At 40.2% G+C, this 24576-nt stretch overlaps 1 protein-coding gene across 1 annotated transcript; it reads left to right on the forward strand.

Annotated features, from left to right (window-relative positions):
• The first annotated feature begins 8744 nt into the window (after positions 1-8744).
• Positions 8745-23328, forward strand: SNRPC (small nuclear ribonucleoprotein polypeptide C). The gene is made up of 6 exons (XM_081141549.1): positions 8745-8874; positions 9230-9272; positions 14631-14739; positions 18438-18527; positions 20024-20128; positions 22732-23328. The coding sequence occupies exons 1-6, from the start codon at positions 8867-8869 to the stop codon at positions 22854-22856; spliced, it is 480 nt and encodes a 159-aa protein (XP_080997675.1). The 5' UTR covers positions 8745-8866; the 3' UTR covers positions 22857-23328.
• Positions 23329-24576: the final 1248 nt, after the last annotated feature.

A 24576-nucleotide genomic window follows, 5' to 3' on the forward strand; every position in this document is an offset into this window, starting at 1 on the left:
ACACATTTCTAAGAATAAAGTTGCCGAGTCAAAGGGCATATACATGTGGAATTCGGGCAGACACTGACCGATTGCCCTCAACAGGAACTGTTCCAGTTTGTACATCCGGGTGATGGAAGATAGTTCCTGTTGCCTAATAGCTCCTGATGCCTAATCAAAGTATTATTAATCATTGAATTTTTACCAAGCTGGTAAGTAATGATGGTATCTCAGTGACTTTTCATTTGAATTAATATTATTATGAGTGAGCATGAGTATCTTTTATATGTTTAAAGGACATTTATATTCCCTTTTCATTTGTAATTTTTTATTGAGTTGATGGTCATTTTATCATTGTTAGGAACTTTTTATATGTTACACCCAATATCTTTTTTAAAGTCAGGTGCATTGAAGTGTAAATTACGTGCACTAACACTCAGCTTTTAGTGGAGCTGTCCTTTGTACGCGGAAGGCCTTCCAGCAGGGGGCTACATGTTGGCCATTTGAGGTAGTGTACTTATTTTAAAAACTCCAGCTCATCGATTGCAGCACGGGAGTTATTGGGAGCCAGGTTACACTCAGGCTGAGGTTTTGAAGGTCTCAGATGTATATGCAGTATGTTCGATGAACTGTACTCTGACTTCTTGGGTTCAAATCCTGTCTTTGCCATGTGTTAACTATGTGATTTTGTTTTTTAAGATCCCACATATAAGTGAAGTTGTTATCTGTGAAAGTGAGGTACCCACTGGTGGAAGTGGGGGATTCCCTTCCCCACTGGGTGCTTAGGGTTCGATCCTTATGATATCTCCAGAGAAAGAATTTTCTGAGACTTACGCAGGAGGATGAGTGATCTTTATTTGCATGGAGTTACGTTCCTGGCTTCATAAAGTCCTATTTCCTTTAATCCAGTCCTGGAAAATGTGCAGCTGGGGATTCATCAGAGCTAAAAGCTAAGCCAGAGTCCAAAGTTTCTGTTCCACAGTGGAGCTGGGTCCGGTTTGGCATTAGGCTAGTTGCAGTCCATTAGTCAGTCCATTGTGCGGGGTCCACATGGCTGCGGACCATGCGGGCAAATGCAGGAGCATGAGAGCTCCACAAGCCAGGAGCAGGAACCAAGAGAGCAAGAGAGTAAACGCCTTTGTTTAGGAGTTTAAATATGTTAAATCTTCCCGTGCTTGCAGTGGCCATGCCTATTCTGGCCAATGACCTGTTCCCAGGTGTGACTGACAAACAAGCACCTTCCCTATGTCACCAGACTTTACTGGGCATGCGTCTAAACTCCACCCTGTCCAGTCCCTTCCCCCAGCTCTCTGCGGGGAATGACACGTGGCTTTGCAGCTTCCTGGCCAAGCTGCACAAATGACTGCCTAAAATATTTGGCCTTCCCAGTTCCTTTGCTCCTTTCCAGTTAATTAATAACTGGGTTAATTACAACAATATCAAAATCATATGTTCTACTTCTGGGTATTTATTTGAAGAAAATGGAAGCATATATTCGAAAAGATATATGCACCCCTATGTTCCTAACATCACTTCTTTGGGTCTCAGTTTCCTAATCAGTAAAAACAAAAACAAAAACAGAAACCTTAAGGCCCTGGCTGAATAACTCATTTGGTTACAGCATCTTCCTAATATGTCAAGGTTGTGGGTTTGACCCCGGGTCAGGACACATACAAGAATCAACCAATGAATGCATAAATAAGTGGAACAACAAATCAATGTGTGTGTTTTTCTCTCTCTCTCCCTCCCTCTCTCTCTCTAAAATCAATAAATAAAAATTTTAAAAAATACCCTCAAAAATCAAGTCTCATCAGCCCTGGCTGGTGTGGCTCAGTTGGTTGGGCACTGTCCCATGCACCAAGAGGTTGCAGGTTCAATTCCCAGTCAGGGCACAAGCCCAGGTTGCAAGCTCGATCCCTAGAGGGGGCATGCAGGAGGCTGCAGGAGGCAGCCCATCAATGTTTCTCTCCCTCTCCCTTCCTCTTTCTCTAAAAATTAATAAAAAATATTTTTAAAAAAATCAAATCCCATCAGATAACATAATGAAAACACATCGCTTAGTGCTGACACAAACTAGGTGTTTGATAAATGCTAGTCTCTTCTCTGATAAAAGCCACGTCACTGAAGACAACATGCCCAGGGGCTGCAGAAGGGGGGGTAGGGGGTGGGGTGGGGTGTGGGTGTGTGTGTGTGTGTGTGTGTCTGTGTGATATCCCCAATCATGACCTCAGATCCTGCCAGAGTATTAAGCTACAAAGATACCTCTGCGTTACTGTTTCCAGCTTTCCAGCTTGGCACCCCTAGAGTTAAGCTGAAAGCTTCTTATGCTAATAAAATTGTCTCACAGAGAAAAAAAATATATTTAAGAGAAGATATTCCAAGAGTGAGTAATAACTTCTTTTCAGTAAGGAGTAACTCAGAACCATTTTGCCAAACCCGTTCTTCTGCCTTGGTGATTAGTGCCCCATCGGCTTTCTCCTGATACCCTGACCTGTTGCTCCAACAGCCTTACATTAATAAAGAAGGTAAAAAAAGAACTTGCTCTGTCTGACGTTCCCCTGAGCATAATACCCTTTAGGTCCATCCGTGTTGTCACAAATGGCAAGATTTTGTTCCTTTTTATTGCTGAATAATACTTTATTATACATATATGTATATGTATGTATGCATGCACATATATATAAAATCTCACATCTTTATCCATTTGTCTATCGATGGACATGGAGGTTGCTTCCATATCTTGACTATTTGTAAATAACACTGCAATGAACTTAGGGGTGCATATATCTTTCAAACATATGCTTTCATTTTCTTCAAATAAATGCCCAGGAATGCAACATACGATTTCATTTATATGTGGAATCTAAAAAACAAAAACAAAACAGAAACAGATCCACAGACATAGAGAACTAATGAACGTCGTAGAGAAAGGGGTGAAAAAGGTGAAGGGGAAAAAGAGGTACAAACTCCCAGTTATAAAAGGAACAAGTCACATGGGGACGTAATGTACAGCGCTGGAGTATAGTCAATAATATTGTAATAACTGTATGGTGACAGACAGTTCACTAGACATTGTGGTGATCACATCGTAAAGTATATAAATGTAGAATCACTATATTGTACATCTGAAACCAATATGATATTGTATGTCAACTGTACTTTAATTTTTAAAAATCCGAAACAACCCTAAAAAAAATGGGAGGACTTGCTCCCCCCGCCCTGGGACTTTGGCTTTCTCCATTCCCAGCAGTGAATATTGTGTATACTGCAAGGAAGGCAAGGCAACGACAGTGGAAATAATGAATATTTCCCCGCTACTCCATCAGACCAAAGTGAACTGGTTTTGCTGCCATCCTGCAGGTGCCAGAGGGGCAGCCTCAATGTTGTCCAAGCATTGCTCAGGCTAGGTGGCAGAAGCCTTGTCCCCAGGCACTGGCCTTGGACAGCAGCAGCCAGGTGACCTCTCGGCTGGTTTCACCTGCAGGGCGCAGTGCGATGAAGGCTGGGTGAAGTCCTCAGAAGGACCCCCGTCCCTCTCAGGAGCCACAGCCAGGAGTTCCCAGCCCCAGCCATGTTCATACCCACCTGGGAGGCCTGGGGTCAACTTCTACAACCCGCGCTATGTCCTGCTGTTGTTTCCAAATACAAAGATCAAGCTTTAGCCTTCTCAATTCACTTTCTGGTAGCGAGGTCTCAGTTCCAAAAGAAAAGTTAGGGGATAAAGCCACCGTGGCCTGACCCCACCAGTGAGGCATCTATGGACAGAATAGCCCCCTCTGGGCTGGAAGGACAGCTGGGAGTGGAGGGGCAAGTCCGCCTCTGGGATTCAGCCTCTCCCCCAAATTTCAGGGCCCCACAGCCTGGAATTGGAGCTAAGAATTGTAGATTCTGAAGAGTGCCTAATAGAAGAGTCGGCAGCCAGTGTTTGCAAAGTGAGGCCCAAGTATCTTACTGGAAGGGGAGGGGAAATGCCTCTGGCATCGTGGCGCTGGAAGAATGGCATCTTGGAGACATCTGAGGCTGCCTTAGCTGGCTGCACAGAGGACGCCGGGCTGCAAAGTTAGCAGATGAGGTCAATGTGAAAGAGAAGTGGGCGGGAAGACGAGCTACGGAGAGAGAAGGAGACGGTGTGACATTATTTGAGACTATACCTGAGGGTGAATCTACCCTTAGGTTTCTCAGCTTCCTGGGCCTCCGCATCCCCGATGTGCCTAATCTAGTTTAAGGTGATTTTGTCACATGCCACTAAAAGAATTCTTTTTAATAAGTACCCTATTGTAGAGTTTCTAGATCTAGAAAAAAATGCATGGGATATACTTCTACTAAAAATTATTAATAGTTCATCTCAAACAATTCAAATTTAACAGAGCATCGCGTATTTAGCTGGCAATTCTACCCTACAGGGATATACAACAGTGTACCACAGGATGTGACAAACCACATGACAATTGTGACACGTAAGTCCCAGATGGAAGATCTTTTTTAGGAAGGAATAAAGTTAAGTGATTTAACTGCGTAATTGAAAGATAATTTATATTAAAATAACCATAGATGAGATATGAACTGTAACCAAACACTTGGTAGAGGCTGTTAAATAAAAATATTAACATCCATGGCTGAAAGACTTTTTTTTTTTTTTAAATAAGAAAGGGTTTATTAGATCATGGGTAGCAAGAAAAGAGGACTGGTCTTGGGGCCTGGAGCCTAACCCCGGCAGCATGGCAAGGTGGGAAAGACAACGCGTCCGTAGTCCTGGAGTTTTGCGAGTGTTTTGATACATGAGGTGGGGGAAGAGAGGTGTAAGCCAGCCTGAAAGGATTCACACTGGCTGCAGACAAAGGGGACAGAGACGGGAAGCGGGCCAGCTCTGGGACAGGCACGGTCAGCAAGGAGGAAGCGTGGCTCCTGTGGGTGAGCTGTCGCAGCAGAGAGGGACGTTCACGAGTAAATGAGAAGCAGAGGCTCCTGCGTCCGACGGTGCCTGCAATTCATTCTTTTGGATAATCTCAGAAATGGCCACCTGGAAATTAATCCTAAATTCCAACAGATACACAGGAACGTGAGCAGTCTTTTGTCAGAGCTGGTCCACAGCTATTAACAGGCTAAATGTTCTGTTTCTTTTGCTCTCCTGTAATTTTAATTTAGCACACCTCAGAATTTGTTTTTTTCTGTTAAAGCACATTAATAAACAGACCAATGGAACAGACCAAAAGCCCAGAAATGAAATAGAATTTATAGAGGAATTTAGTATGTGATAAAAGCAGCATTTCAAATTAGTAGTAAAAATGATGGATTATCCAATAACTGGTGCTGGGATAACTGGGTTGCTGTATGTGGGGGGAAAAATAGGTTAGATCACTATTCCATACTTTACTTTAAAATAAATTCAAGATAGTTAAAAGATAAACATGAAAAATGACATAATAAAAGAACTAGAAAAATGTAAGAGAATTAAAAAAAAAAATCTCATAGAAGGAATGCCTAAGCACGACATAAAACCCAGAAACTGTAAAAGAACAGATTAATAAGGTTTACCAACACACAAATTTAAAATTATTTCATGATAAAAATTACCCCAAATAGAGCCAAGGACAAATAACAAATGGAAAAACATTTGCAATTCATATTACAGGTAAAGTTAATTACCTTAATATATAAAGAGATCTCTACAAATCAAAAAGGGTGAGACTAATATAAAAGACAAAGGGACAAAGGGCATGAAAAGGCAGTCTACACAGAAGGCTATACGGACTCCTTAAGGCTCTTAAATGTATGAAAAATTGCTCAACTTTCTTCATAAGAGGAATATATCACAATTACAATGCAATGCCATTTTTAACATATCATGGGAAAGATGAAAAAGCACTTTCAAACACAACAGAGGGCAATTGGGCAGTCTTCTTCAAAATTACAAATGCAAAGCTTTTTAACCCAGTAATTTCACTTCTCGAAATTTATCCTACAAATATACTTGCATATGTGCCAATTAACTATGTACTGTAACATGATTATAATAGCAAAAAACCAGGAAGCAATTTAAGTGTTCATCAATAGAAGGATGGTTGATAAATTAAGGTGTATTCATACAATGAAATACTATGCACTTGTAAAATGGAATCAGAACACAAGTTTACATTTGTATTTGCATAGTCTCTCTCTGGAAGGATAGGCAAGAAACTGGTAACAGGAGTGTGGCTGGGGAGCTTACTCTATTGTGCTTTTCTAATTTTGCACCATGTATATTTATTACCTATTCAAAAATAAATAAATAAAATACATTTTAAGTGTAAAATATCTTAAGAAAAATGGAAAACATAGATGTTTTATGAAGTACGTCACAAACATTCTGAATGTTTAAGATGCCACACATGAGTTCAAGGGCATTTTAAGCCCTTGGGATTTTGACCATAGACTAAGGGGAATGAGGGTAACAAATGAATTCTCAAAGTTGCCTGGGACACTTACAGGGAAAGTGTGAAAAGCGCTCCTTTACAAGATAATAGGGCCCATGGGCAGGACATGAGGGAAATTCTCCCTTAGAACTTAGAGGTCAGTCACCCTCTGAGTCCTGGAAAACAGAAACCATTCTGCCCGGCTGGGCGTGGCTCAGCGGTTGAGCGTGGACCTGGGATCCAGTCGATCGGGGTTCAATTCCCAGTCAGGGCACATGCCCGGGTTGCAGGCTCGATCAATGACTCTCTCATCATTGATGTTTCTATCTCTCTCTCTCCCTCTCCTTTCCTCTCTCTGAAATCAATAAAGATATATTTAAAAAACAAAAAACAAAAAAACAACAGAAACCATTCTAAGTATTTAAAACAGAAAAAATTTAATTAAAAGAATTGGTTTATATAGGTGTTGGCAGAGATAAAAAGTGAAAGAAAGAGCAGTCAAATAGCCCAGTGAAGAGCAATAGCAAGAAGCTACTGCCACCCTTACACTGGAGGGACAGAAGAAGGATACATCTTGTTACCAGAGCCCAGGCCCTGGGATATTCTGTTAGAAGTTGGAACCAGGTAGGTCAGAGGAGACAGCCTAAGGTTGGGAGGTGGGAATGGATACTCTGGCTTGGGGGTAGAGATACTCTGGTTTTTTCCCCCCTCAGACCCTCCAATCTCCAGAAGTGCCTCCCATTGATGGAGCCCAGCAACTCAGCCTGGAAGCCAACCAGCACAGGAGTCCAGGCCATGTAGCCTTCATGGGGTCAGGCCTCCACTGCCATACTGAAGAGACCAGGGGAAAGGTGAGAAATGGACTTGAGGGCACAACAGTTCCAGGATCAGCACAGAGAGAAATAAGGGGGAAAAATCAAAACATGATTGATGAATCCAGATGCCTGCACAGAGGTGGGTTTCTAGAACTGCAACATTAAGGCCCAGGCATTTGTGCCCAAAAGTCCTTTATAGATGGATTTTCCAAACTAGATCTAACGCTGGGCCATTCGCTACATCTAGTTGTTGTATCTCTTAAAAATATTTTAATCCAGAATGACATATTTTCTTGACTTGGTGAAGGAAAGAGGCCAGTTGTCCTATAAAATGTCCCACCTTCTAAATCTGTTTACTGCCTTTTGCTTTCATTTAGCTTGATCCTCTAGCTTATTCTATAACCTGATTAAACCCAAGTTTAAAATTTCCAGTAAGAATACATCATAGTTAATGGTGTCTACTTAATGTTGACATCACAGCAGGAGACACATAATATCTGACTGGTTGTTCTTAGTATTACCAACACTAAGATTTACCACTGTATTAGGGTGGTGAAAGCTTGATAACTTCATTGTGCCGTTAACTTTTCTTTTAGGATCCGGAAGCTTTAACATGATTAAAGCTCAGTTTTCTCGTCTGAAATATGAATAATGGGTTGCTGAGTAGATTAAATAAATTAATGCATTTAATGTACCTGGAGCATAGTAAACATTCAAATAAAGTAACAATTATTATTATTTTGGTTCTACTTCCACCATCAAAGAATGTGAAGCAGAAGAATCATAAGCTCCTCCTCCCCAGCTGCATGTTGGAGTCTGACAGACCAGGTTGGAAGTTTGGCCTTATTGTTAGGACAGGTACTACCTGTGGACAAGTTACTTCCATCAATTTCCTCCTATGGAAAGATAACTGCTATTTGGGGAGGGCTTAATATGTGCAGACTCTGCACCACTTTATAAGCACTGTCACATGTAATTCTTCCTTAAACCCCACAAGTAAGAATTATCCCTCTTTTTCAGACGAGGAAACCGCAAACAGCACAGCCAGGAAGAGGCGGGATGGGACCTGAAACTGAGGTTTTTACTACCTCCTGGGGTTGAGACCCAAAAAGAAACGCTTTGTCAGATGGCTCGCACCTGGCTTTATTGCTTTAGGCAACCTGCTATTTCTCAGTTGTCACCTCAGCAGTCTTCCTCTGTTACTGAAAGCTGAACCCCCCCTTTCCTCACTCATTTTCCCCCCCACATAGACCTGGCTCCATCTAACCTACCACGTGTTGACTTTATTATTCAGTTTTCCCAACTCAAACGTCAACTCCACGAGGACAGGGATTTTGTTTGTCTATAGCTGTCTTCTCAGCATTTACAGCAGCGCCCGGCACACCGCGGGGACCTTCAATACTCGTCCAGAAGCATCAGGAATCGATGAAATACACGCGCCTGCGCGGAACCTCGCACTCCGGTCCCCCCGGAAGGTGAGGGGAAGGAAGGAGAAGCCCCGCCCCACTCAGCCGCGGCCGCGCCTGAAGCCGACGCGGCTCCGCTCCGCCCGCTGATTGGACGCCTGGGGAGGATTTCTGAAGTCGCGTTGGAGACCTCGCGATTCCGCGGGGTCGGCGCTGGCTATGCGCGTCACTTCCGGCGGCGCGGACCGGAGCGATCAACGGCCTGCAGGACAACATGCCCAAGTAAGTAGGGAGCTGGTTTGGGGGTGTTCGTCGTCACAGCCACCAACTGTGGCCCCGTGGGGGAGCACAGAGCGGGTTCTGGCTCCTGCAGCCTCTGGGGAAGCGAGAGGGCCTGGGGAAGGGAGGGACACCGGGGGTTCTAAATACCCCTTTTAAGAGCGTGGAGGTGGACTCCGCGTAGGGCAACAAAAAAGCCTGGTTTATGTCAGGACTGTTGGACGTGTAAGAATCGTTACTAGGTCTTTTATTTTTTACTTTCAATGAATAGCACTTCGGTGAATGAGCATCTATTAACTGGTTGTCTCTCTCTCTCTCTCTCTCTCTCTCTCTACCTCTACCTTCCACCTTTTTCCAGGTTTTATTGTGACTACTGCGATACGTACCTCACCCATGACTCTGTAAGTAGCGTTTCTTTTCAGTTTCGCAAAACCTTATATGTAATAAATTAGATTTTTTTGTAGGTGTAAGCTTATGGTTTTCATCATGCTGAGGTTTAAGGGCTACTGCTTGGAGAAAATAATTTGAAAAAAAAATCAAAATGCTGAAAATGTATTACAACTGAAGGGAAAAACACCACTCTTAGTGGTGTTACTCAAAAAAATAATAATAATTTGAGGTGTTTATTTTTCTACCCTTCGTGTAACTGTCTTTAGAATTTGAAGTTATTAGTCATCTAGCAGTCAGTGTTTTCAGTGGACAGCCAAAATAATAAAATGTTAGCAAATTTGAAGATGAAAAAAGGTGTGTATGACAAGTAAAAAGTCCAGGAAAGTGTCCTAAAGCGCAAATATTTGATTGTGCCAAGGCACTCAAATGGTTGATTGATAAAATTAGAAAGAAATGCCTAACTTTGAAACAGTTTTTTTAATCCTCACCCGATGATATTTTTATCATTGCTTTTCAGAGAGAGTGGAAGGGGGGAGAAACATCGTTTCACATCGGTTGCCTCCCACACAGGCCCAATGGGGGCTGGGGATCAAGCCTGCAACTGAGGTACATGCCCTTGGCCTGGATTGAACCCAGGACCCTTCATTCTGCAGGCCAATGCTCTAACCACTGAGCCAAATTGGCTAGGGCGAAACTGAGTACTTAAAAAAATTTTTGTTTTGTCCATAGCTCTCTGAGCTCTATGCAGCAATCACAGATTTTTAAAATTTTTTTATTTTTTAGAGCGACTGAGGGGGGAGGGAAGAGAAGAAAAACATTCACATTGATTTGGTTGTTCCAATTGTTTATGCATTCATTGGTTGCTTCTGGTCTGTGCTCTGACTGGAGATTGAACCCAAAATCTTGGTGTATTGGGATGACCCTCTTACCAGCTGAGCTACCCAGCCAGGGCTGAAACTGAATACTTTAATTTGATTAAAAACTGCTTAACAAACAATAGAATCCAAAATTGAATATTTACTGTGTCAGGTAGTGTTCCAAATGCTTTACATGTATTATTTCATTTAATGTTAATGATAATCCTTTGAGGTTAGTATTATCTCCATTTTACAGAGGAGGAAACTGAGGCAAAGTGTGGATAAATAACTGATATCACAAAACCAATAAGTTGTATAGAGCTAGAGAGTCCTCTACAGAGCTTCTGTGCCAGCAGCTCTCAAACTGTTTTGTCTCACAATCCCTTTATACTCTTAAAAGCTACTGGGTTGTTAAAAAAAAAAAAAATAGGTAGGTTATGTGAGTTATAGCTATTAATGTTTGCTATATTTGAAATTAAAACAATTTTAAAAATACTTAATTCATTTAAAGGTAACGATAACATACTTATTACTTGTAATACAAATAACATTTTAAAAGTGAAAAGTAGCTCTTTTCCAAAACAAAAAATTAGTATGAGGGAATGACATTGTTTTAAAATTTTTGCAAATTTGTGTAATGTCTGACTTAATAGAAGACAGCTGAATTCTCACCTTCTCCATTATATCTGCTTCATTGTGTTTTGGTTGTAGTATGTGAAGAATGTAGCCTCACATGGACATAGAGTTGAAAAATAGAGGGGTACTTTAATAGCTTTTGTAGATCATTGTAGATATTCTTTAATACTTTATATTTCTGCAGTGTGGAATCTGAAAAACATATCAGGCTTTCTGTACTTTGAGTGGATCTTTTACCATGCATGATTTTGTAACATGGTTTGGTCATTTGGAAAATACTGGTTTACTCAGTTTGCCAGGTCTTCTGAGTGTTGACACATTTGATTACATAATATAAACATAATTGATTAATGTCACAATTTAATCAGAAATGGCTTTTAAATATTCGGAAGCTGACAAGCTTGTGGCAGATAGGATTTTCTAAAAGTCTAATTTTTGTTTGAGAGGTCAGATTTTTCAAATGCTATCAATTGCTTTCCTTGAAGTAACAGGTCTACTTTATTTATTTTAATCCTCACCTGAGGATATGTTTTTTTTGCTTTTTAGAGAAGAAGGGATAGAGAGAGAGAGAAAAACATCGATGTGAGAGAGAAATGTCCATTGGTTGCCTCTTCTACACGTCCTGACCAGGATTGAACCAGCAACCTTCCCGTGTACGGAACAATGATCCAACTAACTGAGCCACCTGGCCAGGGCTACTTCATTTATTTTTGAGAAATCTGAATAACCAGTTTGTTTCTTAGTAGTTCTTTTTGTTGTTGTTGTTAATCCTCACCCAAGGATATTTTTTCCTTTTTTTTTTTTTTAGAGAGAGAGTGGGAAAGAGAGAGAGAGAAGCATCGATGTGAGAGAGATACATCAATTGGTTGCCTCCCACATGTGCCCCCCACCAGGGCGGAGGATTTAGCCTGTAACCCAGCTACGTGCCCTTGACCTGAATTGAACTCAGGACCCTTCAGTCTGCGGGCTGACGTTCTAACCACGGAGCAAAACTGGCCAGGGCAGTCGTTCTTTCAAATAAAAATAATGTTCCATGAAAGAGGCAGCTGGTAGAGCTCACAACTTGAACAGTTATATGCCTGCTTTTCTTTAACATAGCGTATTTTGGCATGCAGCAGAAGTGCTTTGTATATATATCCCATTTTGTCACCCAGAATATTAAAAAGATGTGAACTTAAGGGTTGAGATTTAATAAAATTAGCAATTTTACTCCCCCCCACCCCCCTTGAGTACACGTTACTGAAAAATACAATGATCACTAATGCTTTGGGTTGCCATTGCTTTGATTCATTCCAGAGTTCCAGGAGTTTGGCAACATCAGTGCAATGTCAGTATAGCAAAAAAGGAAAGTAATGTCTTAGTATTATTATGAACCTACTTTGACCTTGCAGATCCCCCACCCCTGCCCTTAAAAGTTGGGTCTAAGACACCCTTAGGTGTCTGTGAGTCATACCTTGAGAACTGCAGCTCTACACTTTTCTGCCTTTGCAGGAACCTGATTAAATCAGAACTCTTTGGTGATCATGTCTTGAGTAGTAGCTGCAAGAACTTAGCCAATGATTTCTCCGTTGTCACTTCATTTGGAATTCTTTCTAACACATTGTCATTAATAAGTTTGTGGAACATGTAAGTAGGGTTGTTCTGAATGATGTTATAGATGTCCTGGAGGAGACTCAATACGTTTGTATTAGAAGTAGCTTTCCTCTAGATCCCCAATATTTTTGTTTTGTTTTGTTTTTGTCTCTAACCCCCTCTCTAAGTCATTTGGAGAGTCTTAATTTTTTGAATTGTTAGTGAGGAAGCTGTGCCTTTCTTCTCTTTTTCAGCACTGTATTTTCATATACCCATTCATCTTGCTAATGCCAGAATTCAGAAAATTGAAAGGTATCTCTTTATAATAAATGCCTCTTTATGAGAAACACCAGGAACCCTTGTAGTACTTACTCTAACATGATAGCTTGTGAAAATAGTATGAAATTTCCATGGAGATTGAGGTAGTTCCCTGTGGTGGACTTTGAAATGTATAAAACATTTTGTGCTTAATTTTGGAACTTTCACTGTTTCTTAGGCATAATTTTGCTTTTAGGCTTGAGGCATCATTTTAAGAATAGTGTAAGCAGTGGCTTGGTAGACAGAGAACAATATTTTGAAATGTGGACTGCTCACGTGATGTAGATCATATCTGCTGCCAGTGAAGTACTCGGTCAAAAGAGAGCATAGCTCTAGCTGGTTTGGTTTAGTGTTTAGCACGTTGGCCCGTGGACTGAAGGGGTCCGGGTTCAGTTCCGGCCAAGGGCACATAACTGGGTTGCAGGCTCGATCCCTGGCCCCAGTCAGGGCGTGTGAGGGAGGCACCAATAGATGTATCTCACATCGATGTTCCTCCCTCTCCCCCTTCCACTCTGAAAAGCAGTGGGAAAAATATCCTGGGGTAAGGATCAAACAAAAACAAAAGAGAGGATATACCAGCAGGAGGTGGTTAGGCAGCCATGGAGATAACCTCAGTGAGATGTGGATTCCAGGCCTGGGTTTGCCACTTAACAGCTATATGTTTTGAGACAAGTTTTTAAACATAAATAGAAGGTAATAGCCTTCGGGAATTTTTAAAAGTCAATTTTATTGAATTATAATTTATGTTCAATTAAATGCAAACTTTTTAAGTGTATAGTTTGAGGACCTGTCAAATGATTACAACTTGATTATATCAAGATACATATGTTTGTTCGCAGGAAGTCCCCTAAACCTCTAGCCCTGACTGATTTGGTTTTTACTAAAGATCAGTGTTACTAATTTTAAAACTTCGTATGAATGGAATCTTATAGTATATACACTGTGCTTGTTTGATTTCTTTTGCTTAGCATATGTTTGAGATTTATCCATAGTGCATGTATCAGTGATTTGTTCTTTCTGACTAGTATTCTGTTTAACATGCTCATGTGATTTTTTTGAAGATTGAGACACAGCTTGTAAAGAACATTGCATGATGTCTGGCATGTAGTAAATGTTAAGTAAACATTAAAACAGAAGTTTAAATGTGTGGAGTTTATATTATGTCAGTTTTACCCCAGTAAAGCTGTTAATGAAAGAACAAAAAGATTAGTGCGCTAGAGACAAAGGTCTGTATGTGATCATATAGAATCTTTATTCTAGACCCATAGTCATTTAAAAGAATATATTCTCATAAATAGTGTTACTTAAATGTATGTAAGCTGATTTTTATTTATTTATTTTGCCATAGAATAATCTAAGAAAGGGTGTTAAAATGGATCAGGGGTTTGCAAACTTTTTCTTTAAATGCCGGGTTATAATTATTTTAGGTTTGTGGACCATACAGTTTTTTGTTTTTAAATATATCTTTATTGATTTCAGAGAGAGGAAGGGAGAAGGGAGAGAGAGATAGAAACATCGATGATGAGAGAGTCATTGATCGGCTGCCTCCTGCATGCCCCCCACTAAGGATCGAGCCCAGAACCCAGACATGTGCCCTCACTGGGAATCGAAACACGATCTCCTGGATCCTAGGTCGATGCTCAACTGCTGAGCCACGCCTGACCAGGCGACCATACAGTTTTTATTGCAATTATTCCACCCTTTTAGAGAGAAGAAATGGACAATACATAAACAAATGAATGTGGCTATGTTCCAGTACTTCTTTACAAAATCAGATGGTTGGCCCACAGTTTGCTGACCCCTGGTTTAGATAATAAACATAGTAGATAAATTAATATAGTACATTGTTGGATAATGTTTATAAGTGATGCATTAGTCACAGCTGCTAACGGTAGCCAGGCCACTTCTGTATAGAAGTAGGGCTTTATAAAATTGCTAGTTTGCGAAATTTGTTTCTGTGACTGATATGACCTTTTTGTTTTATAGCCATCTGTGAGAAAGACACACTGCAGTGGTAGGAAACACAAAGAGAATGTGAAAGACTACTATCAGAAATGGATGGAAGAGCAGGCTCAGAGCCTGATTGACAAAACAAGTACGTTTCAGTCTCTTCTTCTGGTGGTAGAATGGTCCCATTCTTTCTCGTCCCTGTCTCTCTGTTGTTTTTCACAGAAGCAACTCATTCTGAATGATAAACAGGAGTGTTCTGATGTGTTGAATGAAAGAAGTGGAAGGTCATTGGTTTCCCAGGGATATAGGAATGCATTAATATTAATTATTGAGGTTAGAGCAATCAGGTATTAGACTGGGAAGTGGGGCAGAGAAGAATGAGTTGCCTAATATTTCTTTATTGATGTGGACCAGATTTTGTAGCAAATTTATATAAAACCTCCTTTTTAGTGATCCATAGTTTTTAGAACTGTTTTGCTGTTAAAATAGGAAAAGGTAGGGAGTAGGTTTGTAGTTTGGGGGTTTTTTTTAGAGACTGAGTTTTTTATTCTTTGTAGTACTGACAAAGATAAATAGTCAGAAAGGAAGTAACTGATGTAAAAAAATAATCTGGGTATGTTTTGGACCCCTGCGGTACTGCCATAATCTTTTTGTTTACTTAGGGACATTTTTGTTGTTTAGACACTAGTTGAGGTCAAGACACTGACAGAAGGAGATGTTGCATTTCTTCTTTAGATCATTCTGGTCTATTTGAAACCTGAACATTTCCTTTTAAAAAAATTTTTTTTAATTGATTTTAGAGAGACGGTGAAGGGAGAGGAGAGAGGGAGGAACATCAGTGAGAGAGAAACATTGATTGGCTGCGCCCCCTACTGGGGGTTGAGCCCACAACACAGGCATGTGCCCTGATCAGGAATCAAACCGGTGACCTCTTGGTTCATGGGTCGACAATCTCTGAGCCACCCTGGCAGGGCGAAACACGACCTTTCTTAATTATTCATTGTATTCAGAGCTGGCAGGCAAATGTGGACTTTGATTGTGGTGTGATTTTTTTTTTTTTTTTTTTTTTTGGTTAATCCTAAATTGAGCATATTTTTTCATTAATTTTTAGAGAGAGTGGAAGGGAGGGAAGGAAGGGTGAGAGAGGGGGAGACATTGGTTTGCCTCCCGCATAGTCCCCAACCAGAGCCAGGGATTGAAACTGCAACCCAGGTACATGCCCTTGACTAGGAAACAAACCCGTGACCCTTTAGTGTATGGGCCCTCTCTAAACACTGAACCACACCAGTCAGGGCATGACTTTTTTTTTTTTTTTTTTTAAAGCAAAAGCTATTGTGGAAGATTTCAGACGTAGAAAGACAAGTTTAATGAGTGAACCTCTCATCTCTGCTGCTGCCCTACAGTCCCCCCACCCCAATTCCCATTCCCTATAAACCAGCTAGGTCTTCTTTCATTTATACCATGGTTCTCAAACTTAGCATAATTCTTTGTTGTGGGGGTTGTCCAGTGCATTGTGGGATGTTTAGCAGCAGCTCTGGCATCTACCCACTAGTAACAATTCCCAGTTGTGACAACTAAAATGTCTCTAAATATTGCCCAGTGTCCCAAAGGAGGCAAAGTTGCCCTGGTTGAGAGCCACCTTCACCTACTCCCTCTAGCCCTCCTAGATCAGACATTGTCCCATTTTATTTGAAAAGATTAATTATGCCCGGTTGGGCGTGGCTCAGCGGTTGATTGTCGACCTAGGATCCAGGCGATCGGGATTCAGTTCCCGGTCAGAGCACATGCCCGGGTTTCAGGCTCGATCAGTGACTCTCTCATCATTGATGTTTTTATCTCTCTCTATCCCTCTCCTTTCCTCTCTCTGAAATCAATAAAGATATATTTAAAAAAAAAAAAAAAAATGTGACCCAAGAAATCATAGCTTTTTTAAAAAAAAAAAAAAAAGAAAAGATTAATTATAATGTAATCTTTTCCTTCTATTTGAAAAGATAGTAGGCATTTCTTGGCATTAAAGGTTACCGTTATGTTTTAGTTATTTTCTATAGGCAGCAGAAGAATTTAGGATAAGTAAACATTTTTGATGGAGGACTTTTTTTTTTTTTTTTAATATGTCTTTATTGATTTCAGAGAGAGGAAGGGAGAGGGAGAGAGAGAGATGGAAATATTAATGAGGAGAGAGTGATTGATTGGCTGCCTCCTGCACGACCCCCACTGGGGATCGAGCCAGTAACCCGGGCATGTGCCCTGACCGTGAATTGAACCTTGATCTCCTGGATCATAGGTTGATGCTCAACCATTGAGCTCTGCCAGCCGGGCTGATGGAGGACTTTTGGAGGAGAGGAGGCAAGTCCTCAGGGACACAACCATGATGTCCATGATTATGTTGACATTGAGTTGGTTACTGAGCCAATGGCTTAGTCACTCCCTTTTCAGTCTTTATAAGCTATCTTTTTACTAAGGGTGTGGGAGGTGCCTTATTGGGATATGGTGTTTTATAGAGCACAGGCTCAATTGAAAGGCAAATGAATAGCTGTTCATAAATAGCCACTCTAGGTCAATTTTTTTATCTGGTCCTCATGAATTATCTGTGATTTGCTTGAATAATTTGACCCTCTGTGCAGAGTGGGGTAAAGTAGGATGGGGGGAGGGTGCCTGGGCTTTGGACTGCACTGAATTGGGAAGGACTTATATTCCGGAATAGACTTTTATGACTGTATATTTTAGTATTTATTTGTGACTCCTTTTTAAAACCAAATATAAATGATCTTCAGTCTCTCTTGTTTTAATGTGTGCCTCATATTGCCTGAAAGAAAAATTAAAAGTTGATTGTATTTGCCTGGCCGGCATGGCTCATTGGTTGAGCATCAACCTATGATCCAGGAGATTGTGGTTCGATTCCCGATTATGACAAATGCCTGGGTTGTAGGCTTGATCCCTAGTGGGGGTCATGCAAGAGGCAGCCAATCAATGACTCTCATTATTAATGTTTCTATCTACCCTTCTCCCTCTCTGAAATCAATAAAAATATATTTTTAAAAAATGTTGCCCGGCCGGGCGTGGCTCAGCGGTTGAGTGTTGACCTAGGATCCAGGCTATCGGGGTTCGAATCCCGGTCAGGGCACATGCCCGGGTTACGGGCTCGATCCCCAGTCGGGGGCGTGCAGGAGGTGGCCAATCAATGACTCTCTCATCACTGATGTTTCTCTCTCTCCCTCTCCTTTCCTCTCTCTGAAATCAATAAAGATATATATTTTTTAAAAATGTTGATTGTATTGGATATTTTTTAAGATCATAACCACCTCCATGTCAGGCTTTTGCTTTGAAATCTTTGTTTCTTTCATGTCTCTTAGCTCAGTGCATTCATTTTAAAACTGATAAACCAAATGGTATATTGTTTTGACTCAGGACAGCATATATACAAAGGATTGAAGTTTATAATGCCTGGTTTTTGGACAGGTATCACACATTTTCATACAAAACTGAATAGCTTGAATTGGTTATAAACCGCATCTACAGATTAAAGATGACTGCTTCTCTTTGGTAAGAGATTGATAGGTAGGAGGTTTTCACTCCAATCTCGAGTAGTTAATTCAGCCATAGAAATGCTGACTAAATAAAAACAGTTAAATAAAAAACCCAAATCAGTAAACCAATTAATTGCAATTTTAGCTGGTGAATACCTAAAGTTGATTTTAAAACAGTCCATGATGTTGTATAGTAATCTTAGATGATTGCTTTTAGAATGAAATAATTGGGACCATTAAAGATTAAAAGATGTTAGTGAATGGGTTGTTGAATTCTTATTTACCATGTGTTGTTTTTTTCTCACTTTGTTTATAGCTGCAGCATTTCAGCAAGGAAAGATACCTCCTACTCCATTCTCTGCTCCTCCTCCTGCAGGAGCAATGATCCCACCTCCCCCCAGTCTTCGTAAGTTTATAAAGTTTTTATCTTAAGGGGTGTAAGTGGGCAGATTGTACTTTGATCTTGTTAGATTCTCTTTTAGTGGCTTTCAAATCCTCAGTGGGTGAATACATAGTAACAGAAAACAACTTTAGAGGTATAATTTCTGAAATAAGCTTCAGTTACCTTCTGATTGTATTATTGCTAGGATATTCTATTTGTGGCATCCCATGTGGGTCTGAGACAGATTCAGTGGAAATCTCAGAATGTACATGTGATTAGGTGAGCTAATGTATGAAGAGGTATTGCTGAGTACATTACATTTTTTCACTTCTATGAACACAACACTGGAGGATTGAAGTAGCTGATAAATTTCTCAGTCTTTCTATTTTCTAACTCACCTAACACCAATATATATACCTTGCAAAAGACAAGAATTGTACAGTTGAAAGTGGAGTAGATCAAAGGCCTCTCCTCTCTGGGAATGTTTGTTGTTTCTGCATGACAGACAGAAGGAGATGGAGTAACTATATTTTTTGGCTCTTCTGGCAATTGAACTCAGACCTAAACTCAGTCCTGTAAGTGATCATGGATATAAGCACATAGAAGTAAGGAGGGTGTTTATAATAGTTGCACGCGGGTGGACCCCTAATAACCCACCAGATCCTTTGTGGGCTCCCACCATCCTGGGATCTGGCCAGGCTTCAGCTCACAGTAGCTCTTAGGTCACCTCTCCTCTATCCTGACAGGCTGGCACTCATCTCCCTTATTTTACTAGTATACAATAGTCTATGGTATGAATGTGCCATATTTAACTTCACTATTTTCTTATTGATGGACATGTAAGTTGTTTCAAATTGTTGCTTTTGTAAATGATACATCAGGAGTATCTCTGCATATATATCTTTGTCTTTTCAAAGAATCTTTTAAAACCTGGGTTTTGCCATCTGGTTGGCCATGCCTCAGCGGTTAACCATCAACCTATGATCCAGGAGATCAGTTCAATTCCTGGTCAGGGCACATGCCTGGGTTTTGGGCTCGATCCCCAGTGGGGGGCATGCAGGAGGCAGCCAATCAGTGATTCTCCATCATTGATGTTTCTATCTCGCTCTCACTCTCCTTTCTTCTATCTCTGAAGTCAATAAAAATATATTTAAAAAAAAATAAACCTGGGTTTTGATTTTTTTTAAAATCTGAAATTAGATACTTGTGGCTTAATTTATCAGCTTTTGATCAGGAACTCTACAGAAGGTATAATACTCCCCTTTAAAAAAATTAAAATTCTGGTGGTTTTTTCCATGGGAAATCTGACTTCATTTTATAGTTTTGTCTAGATAGGCTTGTTCCTGCTTTCCAATCATGAAGTAACTAAAGTTTTGTGGATCTACTGTTATAAAAAGGACCATAAGAAGTTTATTGTTACAGGATTTGGATCAGATCATGAGGCCCTACTAGTTTCATTAAGAAGATAAACTGTTCATGTATAAGTATGTCTTAACCTCAGGCTCCATTTTTTATTTCAGCGGGTCCACCTCGCCCTGGTATGATGCCAGCACCCCATATGGGGGGCCCTCCCATGATGCCAATGATGGGTCCTCCTCCTCCTGGGATGATGCCAGTGGGACCTGGTAAGTTTGAATCTCCTTCTAGAATGCCCCATTGTGTTTTAGCTCTCCATTTAAATAGAATTCTTACTTAGCTATCTAAAAATATTGTAACAAATTAAATTTGTGAACCTGTAATGATAAAGAAAAAGGAATACTTGGTTTATCAGTGTAATTGCCTGCTGTCCAAGGACATTGTGCTACCAAAAGTAGGATAAGGCTGCTTTGCTTCTCTCCCTCCTGTTTCCTTGTGTCCTTCTGGCTTTTGGCCATTTATAATGAAGAGAAAAGTAGATAAGCTTGTTCCACTGGGGTATAAAGGGAGGGTTAGATACATACTTGTGTTGCTACTTTTCTTGGTTTTGATTTGGTGCAGAGTTACCTCCTGTAGCTGATTTTTAATCTTGGGGGTCAGTTAGGCCAAATTAGTATATGAAAAAGGCCTTAGGCCTGGTGGTTGGTCTTTTGTTCAGGAAGGGGAAAAACACCTCAAACATTTTATTTTAACATAAACATAAATATACATTAATTTGGAAATTTTTCTGCTACATGGTCAGGGGCCCTTGCTTTGTACTATATATTTCTTGCATAAATCTGTAAGCCGTACCCTTAATGTATCCTGTACCAACTTTAGTTCCATTTTATATAAAGTGGTTAGACTGTCCTGTGAGGAGACAGTCTAGTTCCAGTCCTTTATGATCGTCTCCGTACCAAATATGTGAACACTTTTTTGGGATATTTTGCCTGAGTCTTGCTAAATATCAACTTAATTTTCATAGAAACTTGTATTTTATTTGTTTGCAGAATAGTTAAATTATGTAATTAGAGTAAATACAGCTGATGCAAGAAGCCTACAGTTCCAACTGATCAGGCAAAGTACAAAGTATTGGAGTAGCTTCCTAGCCAGAGGCATTCACTATGCTTACTGCTGGTATCATTTAGAGGGATGGGAGAATATAGATAAAAAGAGTTCCTGCCTTGCTGGCTTTGAACCCAAAACACAATCAAAGTGACTTAGATGGCTTCTTTTGCATTCTTAAGTCAGTCACAAGTTCAGATTTCTGGAGGGGTTGGTTGTGGTGAACTGGGAATGCATAACTCATCTGAAGAAGGCTTCTAGAGCTCAGCTTCAGCCTTTGGTTGACATTTGAGAATGCAAGTTGGTGTTGGCAGTTCTCCTTAGTATTTTGTTGTTGTTATTTTTAGCCAGGATAAAATAATATGTTATGGGATTTGCATTAAAATAATTGAGTGGTTGGGGATGGGCATGGATAAGAGTGAGTGGGGATAAAAGAAATTGGCCATGAGCAGATAATTGTTGATGCTGGATGATGGGTACATGAATGTTCATTATACTCTTTTCTTTCTATTATTGTGTGTGTTTGGACTTCTCCGTAATAAGTTGGAAAAGGATTCTAGACTTAACTTATTAGTAATTAGACCTATTAATTGCCAATGTTGGCAACTAATTACAACTAAATGCATTATGGAGACCAAAGATAACAAGTTTTCAGGTGCCTCGTTTTCAATCTTTGGTCTAGATCAGTTTTCTCTAAAAATGCTGAATACTAGTTATGTTATGGTGTTTGTTTTTTTAAGTAAGGTATTTAGTAGTTTAGTAGTATTCTTTATTCCTGTTGAAATTAATCTTTAATAAAAAAATTTTGTTCCTGTTAGGTTTTGTGACTTTGTATATACTTGGGTTTTACTTTTTGTGATAAGGCTATATTCAGCTTTGAATATAGTTTTCTCTTGAACCATTTATAGCAAGCCTTTAATCAAAATGGTTTAGTTAAAAATAGGTAATTAAGGTAAAATTGATATTTAAAAAGGAGATATGTAGCATGAGAATTATGAGGCATGATAATAAAATGAATACCTGTGAGCCCCCCACCCAGCTGAGGATGTAGAACACTATCGTGTCCATGCAGCTGCCTGTGTTCCTCCCCAGCCTTCACCTCTCTGCTTGCCCTCCCTTCCCTGGCTCACTTATTTGGCTGGTATATTGATTTGACACTTTAAGAATTCATTAATAGTTTCTAAAATGCATTAGAAAAATCAGATTTGTGTGTGTGTGCTAATTGTTGTAAATCACATTATTGCCTATTATTTTTCTTGACTTGAGCTAAGTATGGTTACTAACAGGTTCTCAGCATGGGCCTCCTGCTCACCTTTCCTACAACTCCGAACAAACGCTTAGTGGTAAGATTGTCCTCTGTGCCTGTGTACATCCATGAAATAGCTCCTGGTTATATGGCGGATAGAACTGATTAAAAGTGCTGACTGAATGACATGTGACTTAGTTGTGAATTTCCCTGAGAAAAAGGGTCTATTTAGGGAACTAGTGTCCTTGGTGGTTTCTGGAAAGCCGTATGTTAATAGTTTCCCCCTTACTATCATTAGATTATGGTTCCCTTGTGGTTCTTGTGTTGACCTTTTTGTTTTTTGTTTGAGAATGTCTAAATATTTTAAAGATGTGATGAATTTGTTGCATTCTTCTGTCAAGTATGTCTTTTTTGCAGCATTTTGCAGGGGGGGTCTACTTTTTTGTTTTAATTGAAGTCCCATCAAGCTCTCCCTTGAGTATTTTCTGACTCTTTTTTCCTTTTCTTTGTTCTGTCCTGCAGCTCCTGGAATGAGACCGCCTATGGGAGGGCACATGCCAATGATGCCTGGGCCCCCAATGATGAGACCTCCCGCCCGTCCCATGATGGTGCCCACTCGGCCAGGAATGACTCGACCAGACAGATAAAGAGAGAGGGGAGCCTCTTTCTATCAGTTTTATATTACTGTTCTACTTCACCAGGAGATCGCAGTGCTGTGACTCTGGGTGTTTTCTAACAGCACGACAAGGAGAAGCACTCCCTTTCTATCTAAGAGAGAACAGTTTTGGAGGGGAGTAGTGGGACAAAAAAAGCAATTTTCATTTGTATTGTGAAATGTGAAAATAAAATTGTTGACTCTTTTAGTTAAAAACGTGCTCCCTTTTCTCTCCCTTCTGTATTTGTGTATTATGAAGGAAATGAACTATTTCAGTTGCATTTCTCTGGCTTACTCTCTCTTCAGCCTGCCCTCTGCATGACACTCTTTTCCTTAGCTATAGAGGGATCCCTTTGGGCATCCTGCCTTTATTTAGTAAACTACTCTTGTGTAAGATTTTTGGTAATAACACTTGTAGAACTTTTGTTAATTAAAATAATAAACAGCACAATTGGTTAACTTTTTACATGAATAATACTTTGTGTAGTAAGTGGAAAATTTTAAGCATTTTATGCTGAAGTAGTGAAAAAGACTTAGTGCATGCATGTCAGCTAAGAATAGCAAAGATTGCCTTAACCTCAGCTTCTCTTTTCTCCCAGCTCCTCTTTTTCTTGGGTCTCAAATAGTCAGAAATCTTTCTAATAGCAATAGTAAAATTATTCAGATTTCTGTGGTATGGAAGTTTTTTTCAGAATGTCATTTGTTAAATCACTGGGCTATACAGGCATGGTATTTTCAGGGAAGCATCTAGAAAGTTAGCCATTAGCACTGACCATATTCAACTCAGTGTAAAACCTAAACTATTTCACACTGTAAGAGGGAGTGAAAATTATTATAACCTCTGGGGAGGGCATTTTGGCAATATCAGAATTACCTATATCCTTTGACTTACCATTTCCATATCTAGAAATGTGTCCTACAAATACACTTGCACATGTACAAGGTGACGTGTATGATTATGCATTGCAGCAAAAGATAAAAATAACATAGATGTCCAATGAAAGGGGACTGATTTATCAAGTGTGATGCAGCCACGAAGTAGCATGTACCATCCAGGTTAAAATAAAATAAGGAAGCCCTGGCCTATATGGCTCAGTTCATTGGGCACAGTCCTGCACATTGAGTGGTTGCCAGTTGGATTCCTGGTTGGGACACACGTCCAGGTTTTGGGCTCGATCCCCGATGGGGGGCATGTGGGAGGCAGCTGATTGATGTTCATGTTTCTCTTCCTCTCCCTCCCTCTCTAAAGAAATCAGTAACAAATATTTAGAAAAAAATAAGGAAGCTTTATGTATTGATTGGGAAAGATTTCCAAGGTAACACATTGTTCTTCACCTTGGTTTGTTCACATAATAAGGTATTGTTGGCTGGCTGGGTGTGGCTCGGGTTGAGCATTGACCTAGGATCCAGGAGATTGCGGTTCAATTCCAGGTCAGGGCACATGCCCGGGTTGCGGGCTCGATCCCCAGCGGGTGGCGTGCAGGAGGCAGCTGATCAATGACTCTCATCATTGATGTTTCTCTCCCTCTCCTTTCCTCTCTCTGAAATCAATAAAGATATATTTAAAAAAAAACACACCACAAGGTATTGTTTGCTGCTGTCCTTTTTTAAAGGAAATATTTATAGTGCTTTTGTATGCATAAAGGATCTCTGGTAGTACAGATAAGCAGTTGGTAGTATTAGTTGTCCAGAAGAGTGAGTGAGTGGCTGGG

Source organism: Miniopterus schreibersii (genome assembly GCF_964146895.1).
Source record: "Miniopterus schreibersii genome assembly, chromosome: 6".
NCBI classification, from domain to species: Eukaryota; Metazoa; Chordata; class Mammalia; order Chiroptera; family Miniopteridae; genus Miniopterus; species Miniopterus schreibersii.

Excerpts from the sequence above, each read along its gene's own strand:
- SNRPC (XM_081141549.1), top strand. Across the intron at positions 9,273-14,630 it reads CGTACCTCACCCATGACTCT|CCATCTGTGAGAAAGACACA; the intron begins GTAAGTAGCGTT and ends TTTGTTTTATAG. Across the intron at positions 18,528-20,023 it reads CCCACCTCCCCCCAGTCTTC|CGGGTCCACCTCGCCCTGGT; the intron begins GTAAGTTTATAA and ends TTTTTATTTCAG.